Raw genomic sequence first — 17,278 nt, forward strand, 5'->3', positions numbered from 1 at the left:
CCATCCTTCAGAAAGGAAGGATTTTAGCTTGCATCCTGCATGCAGTGCCTGACTTGAAGCTCCATTCTCTTCTTAAAGTCCCTCATCTCTGGTGCACTTACTGGTAACACCTGAGGGCTTTGGTACTTTGCAAAAACAAAGTGGATCTCAGTAGTGGCAAAGACATAACCAAGCACAAACATTTGAAGTTATCACTAAAAAACCAGATTCTGAAACAGCATTTTTAACAAAATTAAACAGATAAACTTTGGTGCAAATTAAAAACAACCCTCTTGTATCTGAGCCCATAATGACTATTTTGAATACAGATTATTTACTGCTGGCAATAAAGAAGTTTTTTGGTAACTTTTCTGTTATTGGGAAAAGCTTGAATACAATCCAGTCAAGAAAAAAACTGCTGACTTTCCTAAATAGGGGCTGTGTTTTTGCAATAAAGAATACTGGTCAATATACAAGTGGAGGAAAACTGAACCAGATGTCAGTAATAGGACCACAGAACGTTGCATTTGCCCAGAATCGCTATTTTAAACACATGATGTTGGTCTACTGGTTTGTGGGATAATACATTCTTGGCAGCCAGAAAGAGTTTCGATATGTTAGAAGGTTATCCTTGAACCAAAAAAAAAAAAAAAAAGAAAATATAAAAGGAGGAGGAGAAGTGAGGTAAAGAAAGGCCACTAATTCATCAAGTTACCTATAGCAAAAAAAAATCACGACTTAAGGAATCAGTTCAAAGACAAGTCAGCGACAAAACAGAAAGCTTGGGGTTCATATTCATTTTTGTTTTCTGCTTTACCTCCTTAATATGAATACTTCATTCATCCTTCATTGCACTTTGCCTTCCTGGGTTTTTCTAAGGACTCTTCCCTTCATTTGCACTCAGGTTCTGGTGAGCTTCCACCCAGCAGTGGGAGCGATGTGGGGAACCACCCCCACCCAGAGCACACAGACCCAGCTCCCAGGGCTTTTCCTCCTGGAAATCTTTGCTCACCCCAGCATCCTGCTGCCCTCACTGGCATTGCTGAAGGCAGCTGCCCCAAAATCCCTGAAGGCAGCCCTGGAAGCCATAAGCACACCAGTAACAACCCAGGTCCCTGTCCACCAGCCACTTAGTAGCTGCCCATCTCAAAAATGCTGCCTAGCTCAGAGTCACAGTTTCTGAGTGGATTTTTGGTGTGTTTTTTGGTTTTGGGTTTTTCCCCCTTCTACTTAAGAAGTCCTCCTCTTCTATCTGTAAGCCTTCTTAATATTGAAATAAAACTTCAAAATGTACTTTGGATGTTTGGCCAACAAACACATCCCTGTTTTACCATGTAATAAATTCAAAAATCAACTCTGCTCATTGTCTTAACAAACCCTTCTCTGAAAGATAATTAAAACCACTTCCCAATATACAACCAAAGTTTTATTTTTATAGTCTATCTTCAATTATGGCATAATCCTTTCTTTTTTTTTTTAACCAGTGAAATATACAAATCACACAAGACAGAAATATGTACATTAAATGTACAGAACAGAAGAAAGGACATAGAAGATTTACATATCTGAATGACAGGTAAAATATTTTACATTAAATAGGGTTTTAATAGCTAGGATCATGAGATTCAATTCTGCTCAGACAGAAGTCACTAAAAAGGAACATGAGGTGATTCAGCAAATGAAAAAAAAAGATCATGGTTTTTGTACAATAAAAACCAAAGTGACATATTCAATGAATTAGTGCTTTATTTATTTCTCTTACTTTAAAGATATTCTTTGCAAACATCTGAAGATGAGGGGTAAATATGTCCTTGTACAATAAATTAAGAGCAATAAAGCGCCATTAAGAAGCTGATAAATGATCAAGATGAATTTAATGATACAGCTTAAAGGCTTGTGAAAAGTCAAGGCTTTAGTACAACTAGGCTAAAGTGAAAGGTTTTCCTCACTTGCTATCTGCAAAACCATTTTCTTTGACTTGTAGGATGGGACTGAGTTGGAAAGTGGCATCTGAACCAAAGATGAAATCCTGTGTAACTACACAGCATGGGGGGAACACATCTTGTTTGACAAATAACAATTCTCTGTTCAAAAACTGAAAAGCAAGGGCCTAATGCAGCACATTTTGGAGTTGGAAGGTGTCTCCTTTCAGCAATAATCAATAATGCCCTTAATGTGAGAGTGGAATAGCAGTGATCTCCAGACTGGTATCAATTCAAGTGCAGGGTGCTGCCTCTACCAACCACCCAAGGAAGTCCTGAAATTGGGAAGAGGCTTACTTCTTTGTGATTATCCTTAAAACTTCTGAACGTTAAAAGTTCTTAAAAAAATAATAATTAAAAATAAAAACCCACCAAAAGCTTAGAATCAATCTAAAAGCCTGAAGAGATCTGAAAAAGAAAATAAGGGATGAACTGCCCCTTTAATTTAGATGTTTTATTTTTTTCCTAAATCATTAAAATATATATGTACAAAAAAGCTTTGAAGTATCAGACACCAGAGACCACAGTTCTCCCATATATATGTAACTGCTCGAGTATAGCCTGAACAATTGTAGTGTATATCTGCAGTATATTATCTAAAGCATGTGTATTAAAGACATAGGATGATAAATTTGGTATTGCTGCAACGTTTCATTGAACTATTAATAGTCAGTTAATGTTATTAAAATATGAAACTACTGTCTCCTTGAGTGAAAGCGTTCCCAAAATCTGCGAAAAAAATAAAAATCAGTCATTCCAAGAGCGGATATCTAATGATTTATTTTCTCACATAAAATTAGAGGAGTTATTTGTCAAGCTGTGTTTTGAAAGACAGCCAGCTATTACACCATTTTAAGGCATTTTCAAATTTGGGGACCTCTCCTTTCCGTGGGCTTGGCAGGCTGGGGAAGCAAAGCTGTCTGTGGGCATTGCCCAGCCCAGTGCTGCGGGCAGCCTGCCCCGGGCTGCTCCACGCCCGCCAGGGCAGCGCGGCTCCGGCACATGAGACACTCGAATGTCACAATTAGCTGATAAGGCCAAGCTCTGCCTTGAAGAATATCTTTATTATTCACCAAGGCAGATTTCTTTTTCTGTTTTTTTTTATTTTCCCTGTCCTGCTCGGTTCTTGCCAGCCCTGGTGACTCAGGGATAGCGCAGTTGAAGCCTTTCTGATCCTTGCTCTTTGCCCTCCGGTGACCCTTGGCGGGCACCGCACCTTGTGATGAACATACCCCTTATTTACAGAGCCCTACATGCACTGAACAGCTTTATACACCCTACTCTAGGAACTTCTAGTGTCTGAACCTAAAAGTCATGGACAGCTCTGTGTGTTCCTCACATCCATAAGGATGGTTCTAACAGCCCAAGCACATTACGTGGTTGCTCTGTCTACTGCACATGTATTACTTTCCATGGATCTAAATTAGGATATGTCGGCTTTTCCCCTCAAACTACTCTATTGTTTGTAAGAAAAGTCAATTATTTTTTTTTTAACTTTGTAAAATAAATATTCTCAGATTCTCCCCCATTATTGCCAAAAATATAAGCCTCACACAGTTCTGGGATGGACGCAGAAAGGGTTTCCAGGCACTTCTCTTTGCAACCTTTATATTTTTCTTTTTTCTTTCTTTTTTTTTTTCCTTCCCCGCCCTTTTCCTTACTTTCTTTTTTTTTTAAATTTTTTTTTATTTTCTTAAAAGAAGATGAAAACTCCTTGGACTCTATAAATAAAGTGGAGATAGTCCTGCAGAAAGGGAGAGGGGCCCGCACCCCTTGCTGGCAGGCGGCTGCAGTTCCTCCCACCTCGTCCGTGCCCTATTTGCACACAAACTGGTCCACGATCTCTGTGCACAACTTGCATTTCACGTAGCAGCACCAGTGGAACTTGCAGTGGCAGCGCTCTCGCTGCACCGTCTTGAACTGGTCGTAGCCCCGGCCGCAGCACATGAGTTCGCAGCCGTCCATGCCCTCCGAGGTCTTGTTGCACAGGCGGCCCTGGGTGCCCAGGGAGCCGGTGCTCTCGTTGCGCACGCAGTAGTCGGGGCTGGGGTCGATGTACACCAGGTCGTGGATGGTGGGGGCGTTGAAGCGGCTGTTCACCTGCACCAGCTTCCCCCGGCTGTTGAGCTTCATGGCGGCGGCGCTGTCGTATTTCTCCTTCAGGGCGTCGCCCACCTTGCGGAAGTCGGCGAGCTGCAGCCAGCAGGTCTTGAGGCTGCAGGAGCCGGAGACGCCGTGGCACTTACAGGCCACGTCAGCCAGGTTGTACACCGTCTGCAGGGGTCGGGAGAGAAGCAAGAACCACGATCAAAGACTAGCACGGCTGGGAGAGCGCTCATACCCCTCATCTCCTGCCCTCTGCCGCGTTCCCACCAGCCCCTCCACAGTGTTCACCTGAGCATCCTCTCCCCTCCTCCTATTCAGTGAGAAGGACGAGTCAGCTGATAACCCATGCACCCCCAGCGCCCCAAAGAGCCAGGAGGAGGAGGAGAGGAGAGTCTCACCAGCCTCTCCTCACAACAGAGACAGCCACAACAGCACACACAGCCCACACAGCAGCATCACTCAGCTGCACTCAAATTGTAGGAATTCACTCTCACACCAGCAAAGGATTTTGCTGTTTCATTGAGAAATGTAAAACATCTCCTTATTTTCTATCTGAGTTACTGTCCCTATTGATCTCTGCTTGAGGCTGCAATTAGGGAAAGAGTTAAGATTCCTCTTGCTCCTGGCTCAGCTGCAGCTGATTGTCTACTCTTGGCTCGGCATCCTCCTCCTATCCCAAATACTGCTCTGGAAGAGAGACTTCATCCAAGAAGAAACCCCCAAACACCTATGGGTGGGAGTCAGAGCTACATAGCAATATCCTCTTTACAAAGCTTTGGCAGGGAAACCTCAGTCATTTGCCCTGTACAAATAAAATAAGAGTCAGTGTTGACACTGCCCCAAAAATCCTGGGGTCTGACACATTAGATGATACTGTAGACAGCTTCCACCCAGCAGTTACAGAGTCTTAACACTGCCAAATGGCACAGCACAGATGAGGCTGAGGAAGGAAAAAACTCCTCAAGTCTCCGTAAGCAACTGTGAAAGTGTCATTTTTCTTCTTGCTAATAGTAACTGGCCTGTCCATTGCTCTCAGACACCCTCCTCTTACATTTAAATACTATTAATTTTCAATTATCTTTCATCCTTCTTCACCTTAGAACACAAGTACAAAGTCTCAGCTGACTATTGTTGGCACTTCAAGCTCCAGGAAAATAATGATTTTGGCTCTTCGTATTCAGACTATTAAAAAAAAGTTTACACCCATTCATTTAAAGCATTTTTGAGATTAAAGAAACCATGAAAACACGTTCAATCACAGAAGACCGTGTTTTCTAATAGCATAGAGAAGATTTTCACATACTCTTAAACCAGGAAAAGAAAAAAAGTCAGAACAACCTTGTGGCACAATTCCAGCCCGGGAAGCCCAGCACACCCCTCTTCCTTCCAACACACACTGTCCTGGTTGGAAACACCAACTAATAAAATTCTGTTCTACAGAGAACCCACAGCGAGCAGGGCACTTTTCATGAAACAATACAGAGGGAAACACAACACCCTTTGGTCCCCAGTGAGGAAAGCAGCAGGACCGTCAGACGACCAACAGCAACACCAGCTCGTGCCCTCTGCTCCCACCCAAGCCCCGTTTTCTCGCTTTGCGCATCAAACCACAGCCGGGCCACGCTGGCTGCTCCGTGCCCCGCTGAACCACGTCCTTCCTTCCCAAGGAGCAGGGATGAGGAGGAGCGTGGCGGGACACGCCGTGCCGCAGACACTCACTCTCCTGCCGGCCTCGTTGTTGTGCAGGTTCATCATGATGCGGGCGCTCTCGTAGGAGCCTCGCTGGTAAACCCGCTCGCGCTCGCGCGCGTCCACGAACTCCTTGGCGAAGCGGTATCCGTACTCGATGTTGTCCCCGCAGCCGCCCCACAGCCAGTCCCGGGGCAGGTCCTTGGGCCGCGCGGCGCGGCTGCAGCCGCACGAGGACAGCTCGCCCTCCCGGCAGGCGCGGCTCATGGCGTTGACCACGCCGGCCGCGCTCACCGCGTAGGTGAAGGCCGTCTCCCGGCTGCCTGCACGGAGACACAAGAGGGGTTAGGGCACGGCCGCCACTCCCAACCCGCCGTGGGCCGGGAGCACCAAGGTTCTCCAGAGCCACCACTCACACGGTAACCCTGAACCACGCTGCCCAAAAGATCCTCACTGGGAAAGAGTCAAGCCAACCCAACCCAAGCCATGGGAGCACACCAGTTTGTCAAGGGCAGAAATCGCTTCTCTTTCATGCTGGATGAAAGTGCAGAGTGGAGGTGGGTCAGGGCCAGAGGCCAGCGGGGCCAAAGCAGCCATGCCTAATTGTGAGGGGAGGGAAGGGTATCAGGCTCCCTGTCCTTCAGAAGAAAGAGATGTTAAATACAACTTTTAAAAGTCTGGTTCTTAAATTACTACTTTTCAAACGTGATTGATGCACTTCACCCACTTATTCCAATTTATTTAAAGTTCAAGCAATTTACAAAGTCTCCCAGCGTCAAAAGAAAGGCACAGCAGAACACACAACTTTTCACCCTACACATTAGCCAGACACTTCTGGAGGAGACTATTTAAAACTAACAACAACCTGCGCTGGTTATTATCCACCACTTCAGCTCTTGTGAATATGGCAAGGGAGCCCATGGACAATCATTTTTACAAATTACAGGGAAGAAAAAACCCTTGGCACAAGGTGGCCTTGAAGATTTTCTCCTGTATCTGGTGCCCTTAAATGGAAATGGAAAACCTCAAGTTTCCAGCTTTCATTAAGAAAAAGTTACAATAGCCATAATGTAAGACATGGCCACATACCACCCTATTGACAGTACCAGATCCCACCTCATTAAGTGTCTGACTTCCCCAATCACTTTTCCAAGGGTGCCACAAGTTCTGAGTACAGCTAGCAAAGCTTGCAGATAAACAAACACAAAACTTGCACCACAGAGCAACACTTGAAGTTTGTTTTTCTCCTTAAGAGACAGCATCCCAATGGGTCATTTCCAAGAAAGATTCTTGGAATGACTAGGAATAGACTAAATATTTTTTTTTCTGTTTATATGATTTAAGTTTTATTCCTAATCTTTAGTCTAATCAATAGATCAAGCTAGTTTTTAGTCTTGGTTTTACGTGATTTTACTTAGGGAACATCATGGGCCTTTGAAAAACTGGGATGTTAAGAGGCCGTGTTTTGGGCAAGTCATATATTTAGACAGCAACATTTTAGGAAAAAATCTCTTTGTACAAGATGTATCATGACAGGTCAAATCTAATAGGAACTTTCAAGCACTTCTGAAACATAAATAATTTGAAGTCTGGTTCATATTTAACATCAAGATGACATCAAGATCAGAGCAGCTTTGTTAATACAACAGCTGTCATCCACTGGATTAATTTTAGTAATAGATGCTGGGCTTAAATGGGAAAAATCAGAAATCTTATGTTAGGAAAGATGAGACTTAAGAAAGATCAGAAGCACTTTGCTACCTTACAATGATCTATACTCACAAACACCTGTTCTTGGAAGCATCTACATGAATTGTGGGTATAAAGGGTTACAGGAGTAGCATTTTCAGTTACAAAAACATTGGCTTTATGTGGTGACTTAAGCCTTGCATCTACTGCAAACTATAGCAGGGGGAACCTCATACAGATTTTAATGTTCCCATTTGCTCTGTAACACACATTTTTGGATTAATTCCTTAAGCAAAATTTCCACTATATTGAGAGGAAAGAAACGTGGTCTGCTTTGGACCACAGGACTCGCCTCTTCCATTCCATTTTTGTTCTTTTGCATGTTTAGTTAACTCATGCTTTCACACGGTTAACTCTGCCACTTACTGCGGGATTTAAACTCACAAAGCTGACTATTTTTGACTAGTTTTCATTATTAACCTGGAACAAATTTTAAAGAACTTACTCTCAGTGGGAAGGAGAAGGAGAGCCTTGGGTACAGGAAGGAGAGCTTTCCTGCAAGATGCCTCCTTGAGCATTTAGGCAAATTATAAAATAGCATCAGCTGCTGAGGTACACTTCAAGCCAACACTGCCTCAAGCCATCGACCCCAGGAACACATTAAGAGTGATGGCTCCACACGGATGAGTTACTCTGAGTTTTCTTTTTTCCTTCTTTTTTCAGTCTTTAGGCACAACTGTGCTTTCCTTCACTGTCAAATATATCTGTCTTTTCCCACAGTCCAGGATTTCTCTCTATTGTAGCCATGGCAAGCAAACACACATTCCAAACACGTTCGAGTCCCCCCTCTCCCATATATATAAAACATAGAAATGGAACTGTTCAATATACACACACTGTAGGAAGCCACCCACAGAGCAAGGCGCTGAGCTTTACACTCCATCTGAATAAGTCTGCAAGAACAGAACCTTTTTTTTTTTTTTTTTTTTAATACCTGCACATAAGATACAAAATGTTCTTTGTCTTGCATTTTAAAAGCATTCAACATCAGGCTGAAGGCAGAATAAGCTGGACCCCAACCACAGGGAGCTGTAGGGGGAGGATCCATTGATTTTGTTTCCTGTTAGCACTCAGCTGTGCGCGCAGAGCCCACGTGCAGCCGGCACAGGGCTGGCCACAAAGCCGGGAGATGGCAGCGAGCACCACGGCTGACCCGGGAACCAGCACCCAAGGAGAGCCCTGCAGAACACAGGCCCTAAAATTTTACAGTTCAATAAGCCACAGAGCAAGTTTCCAAACCCAAGGGCAGGTTTATTTGTACAGCTTTAGCTAACTGCAGGGTAAATCCTGGAAGAAAGACTGTCCATTGACACACGGGGCCGTGGCTGTGCCGGCGGGCAGCGCCCGCCCGGGAACTCTCTGGGGCGCAACCAAGGGCACGTGGCAACATCTCCCAAACAATGTGCACTCAGAGCCTGCACCCTGACTGCTGGGAGCAAGGGCCACCTGACAGCCCATGGCAGCCTCAATCAATGCAATCAGCCTCTGAAAGTGTCCACTCTTCCCTCCACACAGAGGAACGCCAACTGGTCATTACTGAGGCCAGTGTGAAATGCTACAAGTGCTACACCTCCTTCCTCGCTCTCACTGAATACACTCTTCATGCTCTCACTCCTGAATATGGCTATTAACCTTGCTTCCATCTGCAATTAGAATAAGTGGCTTAATTACATGATGAATTGCTGTGTAGACATCAGCTAATACAGTCATATCCAGCAAAAGGGTGCGGCAAAGTTATTTAACTTGAAAGGAACCACCTTTAATCAGATCTGTCATACTTGGGGAGGGCAGAAATATCGATTCCAGAGACAGACACCACAAATCACAGGCCCCATCCTGTACACTCCTTCACACCAACAGTCCCCCTGAGCTAATTTTCACTTGCTTGGATAATAAATAAGGGCTGAAGGATGAAGGCCTAAATTTTAAACAGATTAATTTTCTGACATTTTTTAGATTACTAGAACAGAGAGGTGTATAGAAGAAGCTTGCTTTCATGTTTTTAGACTTTTGCTTGGGTAAGGTAAAAAAAAAATACCCCTATGGAGGGTTAATACTGTGCTTTAAAAAGCCTAGGGAAGGTTGTTTATCTAAAATCAAATGTTCCAGTTCGGTACATTCATGCAATAGATTTTTTTCTATTTGTCTGATAATCTCCAAATAAAAACTTCTTTTAACAAAAACTGAGACCAAATGTGAATGGATGCATTCCTTCAACTTTAACTGGAGTCAGCCCATTTACAGACAAACCCAGATTGAAACCAATTTTAAAACTTTTTCTTTTCTGAAGCAGGACAGAAAAACACAGCCATAAAATCTTTGCTTTACAACCCCAACTAAAAAGCAGTGCCAGTGTACCACTCACTACTTAAAGCATCACAAGTGTCACCCAGAAAAGTAGGCATTTTTCAATTGATTACACAAAATCAGCAATCTGCCTTGAGAAAGTCAGAGGAAGGTTTCACCATGGACCCCGTTCAACAGAACAGCACTGGTTAAAATTTTGCCAAGGACTTTAAAATACTGTGAGGTCTTTAAATGCTAATAAAGTCAGGCAGCACATGAGCACTGGCCATTTCAGAGAGGATCTGATAGGGGAAGGGTTGGGTGCCCACCAAATTGTGATAAGATGTTAAACAAGAATCTGTCTCTCACCATGGACGTGATTCCATTAAATGTCAGTTACAAGGACAATCACACATTTTACCATGATAGAACTGATCTCATGAAAACTACCCTGCTACAGTAATTTCAAAATAAATCTGTTTTCCTTAAAAAGAGAGAAAAAAAACCACTCTATCTGGAAATAAGCAAGGAGGAATTGCCTATAAACACTAATCGACAGAGCAGCAATTTTCAGTTAACCTCTGGACCAAGAGCGATTTATTATCCAGCTGCTAACTTTGGAACTAGACATGGACATCTTTAATTTTACAAGACGTTGCTGGCTTTAATTCTTGTAGGTTGCCTTCGTTTTGTCTCAGGTTTTCTAAAAAAGAGATTTCAGGGCCTCATTTTCCTTTCTCCCCTATTCCCATATGCAAATATATATTCCTACTTTGTTTTCCAAGACATATGGCTGGACAGTGGTGGGAAATCACCTCCAGCTAAAAATAATCCAGCTCCTTTGCCAACTTTTAGAAACACTTGATTGTATACAGTACTCAGTAAGAACCTGGCAAGAGATTCAAGTGCAGAACAGTGTGTGCCATACACATCCTTAGACAAGAGTTTAATCACAAAGATGTTGCTTCCTACCTATCTGCATGACTCTGCCAAAAACAGAGTTGTTGTCCACAGTGCTGCAATTCCATCTTCTGTGTCTGAATTGATACTGGCACTCCTTAATGCCCGTCTTTGCACCCTCTCCAATGAACTGCATGTGGTCCTGATACAACTGGCAGAGTTTCTTCTGTCCTTGGGAAAGCCCTGCTAGCTGGCTACACAGTGGCTGGGCTCCTATAATGTACACCTCTGACATCTGTACAGGGTTCATGGGGTTCATGGGGTTCATCCCTAAAGACCTGCACAAAGAAAGATTTGCATTAATAAACAGAAGATTTCAAAATAAAATAAAGCAATTTAAAAAAAAATCTATAAATCCCAGACAGAACTGTACCTTGTATGTGAGTATGCAACTCCTGGTTTTGTTAACAAGTGAGGAAAAACCCCAGGCACTTAAATATGAAACTTTTGTTTTAAGAACAGGACAGAAGTTACTAGTTTCCACCCATGTGGTTATCACCATACATTAGAGACTGAAGTTCGACACAGACTTGGAAGACTTGCATGTAGGCAGTCTTTTATCAGCTTAAATTGACAGAGTAAAAAAACCAGAAGCTCCAAACAATTGCAAGGCCAGGAAAATAAATAAATCAAAAATGAAAAAAGCTCTCCAAATCCCAATCTTAACGCATATTTTATACTTAAGTCTGGGCATTTCAATCTGATCTATTATAAACAAATAGGGAAACCTTAAGCAAGCCAGAAGTTAGAAACTTGCTACAGACTGAGTTTAGCTTCTTCCAAATGACAACACAGAAACATACAGGCAAAAAATTCTAAACAAAATCAACTTTGTTTTCTTAATTCTTAAAGTGCTCTTCACATGATACATTTCAATTAAAAAGTAGCTTAATCCAAAAGTCATCAGTGGAAAAAGCAGAGAAACACCTATTTCAAGAACTCTCAACATTGTACACTGTACAGATAATTTGCTAAAGCGGGAATTTAAACGTACTCCTTTGTAATGAAATATATTTGTAAACATTTCAGTTACAGAAAACTTCAAACTGAAACTTTAAGTTTTTCCTTGCAAATCAGCATTTTCTCTTGTACATGCAAAACATCTAATGTAAGAGAGTTGAAACATCTCTTTTAAAAGAAAAACAATTTTAGTGATTTAAAGATGATAAAATTCACAGAGAATCCACCAGACAGAATTCTAAAAACTGTGTTTTACAAGACGAGCTGTTGTGCATTTACCCTCACTCGACAGCCCCGTTCCTTCTCCTACACAACATATCCCAACCAGCACACTTCTCCCCTGCTGCCTCGCTCCGGCCGCACTCCCGCAGAAACAAAGTACAGAAGAAGCACAGAGACATTGAAGCAAGCAAATCTTGACAGCCCCTTTCAAACCCAAGTCGATACGAGATGCTTACCACCAAGAGCTGGCTTCTATTACAACCTGGGTAAAAGAGGAGAAAACGGCCAGAGCCACTACGAGGTACTGAGAAGCCATTGTACTGCCAACTGTCCCCACAGCACCTCCGTGGATTAATACTGCACTGGATTTCTAGAGGGGGGAGAAAAAGGATCAGATTGTTTATTGCTTCTCAGACCATTTTCGAGCATTCAAGTTTAAACAACGGAAGTCTTCGGGCCCCTTTTAACTTGACTCTGACTCGCCGGCCCTTCTCCCCGCCGAGGCTCTGGTGCCAGACGCAGGCACGTCGCAGCTCCCGCTCCACCGGGCAGAACCCACCCCGCCAGCCCCCACCCCCCCGCGGACACCGCCTTCCCGGGGCGCCCGCCCGTCCCTCTGCCCCGGCCCCGCCGCTCCCGCACCCCGCCCGCCGCTGCACGGGACGGGACGGGACGGGACTGGCACCCGGCGCAAGAGCTGCTCCGGACACGGGACCCGTCCCCGCTGCCCCGGGGCCACAGCGACCCGCGGGCCCCGGGCCGGGCATTACCCCATCGCTGCCCGCGCCGGGGACACGAAGGGCTCGCGGCTGGCTAAAGGCGGCTTCAGGTTTGCCAAGCGAGCCCGACAGGGAGGGGGCCGGTGCCTCGAGGGGTCGGTTCCGCGGGGGGCCCGAGGGCTCCCGCCCGGGGATGAAGCGGCCGGTCCTCGCCCTTCTCCGTCGTCCCCTAAAACATCCCGGCGCAGCCTCGGGGCTCCCGCCCTCCGCGCTCGCCCAGGCAGCCCCGAGCTCCGCGCTGGCAGCGCGGGGACTGCCCCGACGGCAGCCGCAGGGCCGGTACCGGCCCGGGGAGGTACCAGGAGCGACAAGGGGCAGCTCCGCGTCCCGACCCGGACCCTGCAAAAACCGGGCTGCCGTCTTGGAAGTCAGACGCTTTCCCCGACAGGTCCCGCGATCACCGTCTGGTCCTCACACGGGACTCTCTCACTCTCTCCCTAGAGCCATTCCTGGGGTTGATTTCCCCTCCCCTCGGAAGGGGAAAAAAAAAAAAAAAGAAGCAGAAAAAAAGGACATTTCGACACTTGGGGGCTCCCTATTCCCTATTCATTCTCCAAAGGCCCTTAACGCTGAATTGAAGGTGTTCTTAATTCTAATTTATTTCTGTTTGCGAAGGGCCGGGAGGAGCGGAGCGCTGGCAGCGGGGCCGGCCACAGAACCTGCCCGGGCACACGCGGGGGAGCTGCGGCAGCGCAGGGACCCCCATGCGCCGCTCCCCGACACTGCTCGGGGGCTGCAGCCCGGGGGCGAAGCCTCCCCGCGCCGTGCGGATAAAACATCCCCTGCCGCTGGAGATGAGCCCCCCAAGTCCCCGCTGCTGGGGGTGGGGGCCGGTCTCCCGCAGCAGAAAGAGCCCGCCCGTCCCACGGGGGCTCAGTCCCGGCAAAGGTGCGAACGCCGAGGGCGTGTTGAGCGAGGGACGAGGCGAAGCGAGAGGTGCGCGGGGCAAGCCGCGACACCCAACAGCGCACAACGCGCTGGGCTCTTTTCATCTCGTTACTTCTTGAAACAATGACAGTATCGGAGGAGCGCCACCAAAGTGCCCGAGCCTAGATGAGGTCGGAGATGTCGGTGCCCATGCGGGACGCCGACAGCTGCCCGGCCCAGCAGCCAGCCCGGGCACGCCGAGCTGCCCGGCGGGGCGGGCGGCCGCGGAGGGAGCGGGGGGCCGGGACAGAGCCGGGAGTGAAGCGCTGTCCCCGCTGCAAGACGCGGTCGGCGGGGTCAAAGGGCTCTGTCCCCACAAGGCCCGGGTGCCCCCCGAGCTCGGAGCCCCCGAGCGGCCCGGGGAGCGGTGGCGGCCCGCTCCCAACAGGGGGCGGCCTCGCTCGGCGGCTCGGCCCTTCCGACGGCACCTCCGCGCCCCAGCGCCGCTGCCAGCGCCTCCTGCGCTGCGCGCACTGCGCCGAGCAGCCGGGCTGCGGAGGCACCTGCGCCCGGGGCCGCGGGAGAGCCCGGCCCTTGCAGCCCGACCCTTCTGCACGCAGCAGCTGACAGGATACCACCAGCAACAACACACACACAAAAAAGCCTACATAAAAAAAAAAAAAAAAAAGAATAAAGAAAAAAGAAAAAGCAGACTGCCCAGCAGCACGGAGCGCACTGGAGATCGGGAGTGTGAGGCACCGTGTTCAACTTTGTAGGGCCGCGGAGACTGGGTTTTGGTATTTAACGCACCCCATGCGGAGCCCGCGCTCCTTGCCGAGATGAAAAGAGAGGCTTTTACAGATCCTGCACCGCGGGATCGCCTCTGATCCTGTTTTACACGGGGTGTCTGGAAAGCCTGCGAAGGCATCTGGTTTTCTAGGAGCACTACCAGCGGGCAGGCGGCATCCAGAGCCCGGCTCCGGGGGGCTGTAAACCGCGGGAGGCGCAGCGGCTCCGCGGGGACCCCCCGGCCGCCCCCTGCTCCCCGCTGCGTCTCCACAGCCATTTGGAGGAGCCAGACCACGTCTCACGTTTGCAGGGAAAGGCACGGGTCGGGTCCCGGCCCAGCTCTCCCCACCGGAGGCGCAGAGGGGTTGTTTTCCCGGGGGTGAAGGCACATCGTGTCCTTCCCTCGGCGCCCGGGGACAGCTTCGCTCCTCGGCCCCGCTGAACTCCCCGTGACCCTCCGAGCGCAGCCCATTTACCATACAATTGACAATTAAAAACAAACAAACAACAAAAAGCCAACAGCCTTTCCAACATGGAGTCCTCGCAGCGCCAAGGGGACCCCGAGGAGCCGCGCTCCTCCGCGCTGACCCAGGCGGGACCCGCTGCAGATGCAGAGTGATAATCTCCAGAAACTGAGAATAAAATTAAATGGGGGGGGGGGGGGGGCTGACTCCGGGTCCTCCGCTGGCCCCCAGCCAGTTCTCCTTAAAGGTACAGGCCACCATTAGCGCCGACGTTGGGCTCCTCCATAGCGATCCTCATCGGGAAACTTTGGGAAGTTTGGAAAGATGTCTTTAAACTCGCGTTAGGAGCCGCTGCCAGAAAGATGCACCCGGACGCGGCGGGCAGAGCGAGCCCAGCAAGTGTCCCTGCGGCGGGCAGCCTCTCTTCGGGGGGAAATTTAAAAAGACAAGGAAAAGCAGAAAATACAAGAGCTTTTCCCAAGTGGGGAGCAGAACTCTCCGCGGTGGGTGAGAGCGGAAGGTAGGAGCACCCGGCGCTACCGAGGAGGGGAGGAGAGGCCGCCCCGCGCCGGGGCCCCGCACCTCGCTGAGCGCAGCCCACCCTGCGCGCCCCTGCGGCGCGGAGCCCCCGCGCCCCGCGCGGACTCACCTCCATCGCGCGGGATCACCGAGCGGGAGCAGCCAAGTAATCCAAGCGGAGCAGGAGGAGAAACGGCGAGACGAAAGTAAAATCCTGGCTCGCAGGAGCCGGGCGGAATCGTCCCGAGCCGCGGCCGGGGGAGCGCGGGGGCCCGCGGAGCTGGCGGGGGGCGGCGGGCGAGCGGCCGCCCTGTCCGGCGCAAACCGAGCGTGTCCGACTGCGGAGCGGGGCACCAGTGCAGCCTTCTTTCCAAGGTCCATCAGCAATCGCAGTAATTAGGGCTTTCCACCAGCAGAAGAAGAAGGAGGTAAAAAAAAAAAAAAAAAAGCCAAAAAAAAAGCCAAAAAAAAAAAAAAAAGCCAACCCAACACACGCACACAGCGCCCGTGGGCGTGATTGTGCGGAAGCAAATAAAAATCTTCACAAGCGGCAGCGAAAGCGCCGCGGGCGACGATCCGTCCCACCAGCCCAGGTGGTGCCGCCGCGGGGCTCCCCGCGCTCCCACCCGGCTCCGCCGGCGCTCGGGCCGCCGACCGCCCCCTCCGCAGCTCGGCGCGGACCGGCCCGCGAGAGGGGGACGATGGAGCCGAGCGGGTGCAGGGCTCCCCCCTGCCCGCCCCCCTTCACTTGCTTAAAGGCTGGGCGGTGCAGAGCCGGGGGTCCGCCGCTGCAGAGCCATCCCGGGGCCGGCTCCCTCCATTTTACACTGAGAAGAAAAAGCCCAAACAGAAAAAGAAGTTTCTGCACAAGCGGGAAGGGGGAGGGGGGCTGTGCACGCGTTTGCCTGTCTTACGGGGCGACTGATCCTGCAAGGCGAGCAGGGGCAGGGGGAGGGGAGCAGTCCGGGCTTCAGGAGCTGCGGCTCCCCCAATCCATCGGTGCCAGAGGCGCCCAGCGCCGGGGAGCGGGATACGCGGGAGAAGAGCCGGGAGAGCAAGCCGGGGCAGGCGGCGTCGCGGCAGCCGACCCTTCCTCCGTGGGGCTCTGCCCCCGCCCGCTGCAGCCGGCCCCGCTCCCCCCGCGTCTCTCCCTCGCTCCTCTTCACCCCGCTGCTTAAAACTGCGAAAGACGAAAAAAAAAAAAAAAAAGAAAAAAAAAAAAGAAGGAAAAGAAAAAAAAAAGTTAAGAGAGCCAACGGCAGCTGGAAAACTTTCTCGGCAGCGCATGCGCCCAGGGCCGGCCTATTGCAGACGGGGCTGGATTTTAAAGCTGTACGGCAGCGAGCGGGACCCCGCGCGGCCCCGGGGCGAGCGCCCGCTGTGCGTGTCGCCGGCCCGGCCTGTCCGCCGCGCTGAGTCCCACATCACCGGGCCGTTCTCCCTGGTCAAGCTCGGCGTGAAGCCCCGTGAGAGCAAAGCAGTGCCCCGTGCGCCCATCCCGGCCGGCGGGGTGCGTGCGGGGGTGCACGGCCCCTCCAGCAGCGCCGGCCGGGATGAGCACATCCTGGGCCGGGATGGGGGCACACGTACGTCCCTGCAAACCCGTGTACACCCACATACGCGCATGTACACCCGTACACACAGCCGGGCTCTGCCGGGCCAGCCCCGCGGCGCTCCCCTCGCACACATGTGCTCACAATGTGCGGCGCACATGGCCGCGCCGAGCGGCTGCCCGGCATTCCTGCCGGGCGGCTCGGTGACAAGCCCTGCTTGTCGCATGCTTCGAGGCGCGGAGGCGGCCGCGTGTGCCGCCTGCCAAAGGGGGAACCGAGCGATCTCGACGGCTCGTGTTCCTCCTCCTGCGGCGGCTTTTTGGCGCTGTAAATTTGGCAAGTTGTTGACAAAACTGTTTGGATTAAATAAAGTA

General features: G+C 49.6%; 1 protein-coding gene across 1 annotated transcript; it reads right to left on the minus strand.

The window, feature by feature from the left end:
• Positions 1–1,529: 1,529 nt before the first annotated feature.
• On the minus strand, positions 1,530–16,935 carry WNT5A (Wnt family member 5A). Its single transcript, XM_084214398.1, has 5 exons — positions 15,482–16,935; positions 12,170–12,303; positions 10,764–11,029; positions 5,787–6,079; positions 1,530–4,235 (listed from the first exon to the last, which is right to left on the minus strand). The coding sequence occupies exons 1-5, from the start codon at positions 15,485–15,487 to the stop codon at positions 3,777–3,779; spliced, it is 1,158 nt and encodes a 385-aa protein (XP_084070524.1). The 5' UTR covers positions 15,488–16,935; the 3' UTR covers positions 1,530–3,776.
• Between the last annotated feature and the right edge of the window lie 343 nt (positions 16,936–17,278).

The sequence above is a fragment of the Fringilla coelebs genome (genome assembly GCF_963513975.1).
Source record: "Fringilla coelebs genome assembly, chromosome: 13".
In the NCBI taxonomy this organism is placed as follows: Eukaryota; Metazoa; Chordata; class Aves; order Passeriformes; family Fringillidae; genus Fringilla; species Fringilla coelebs.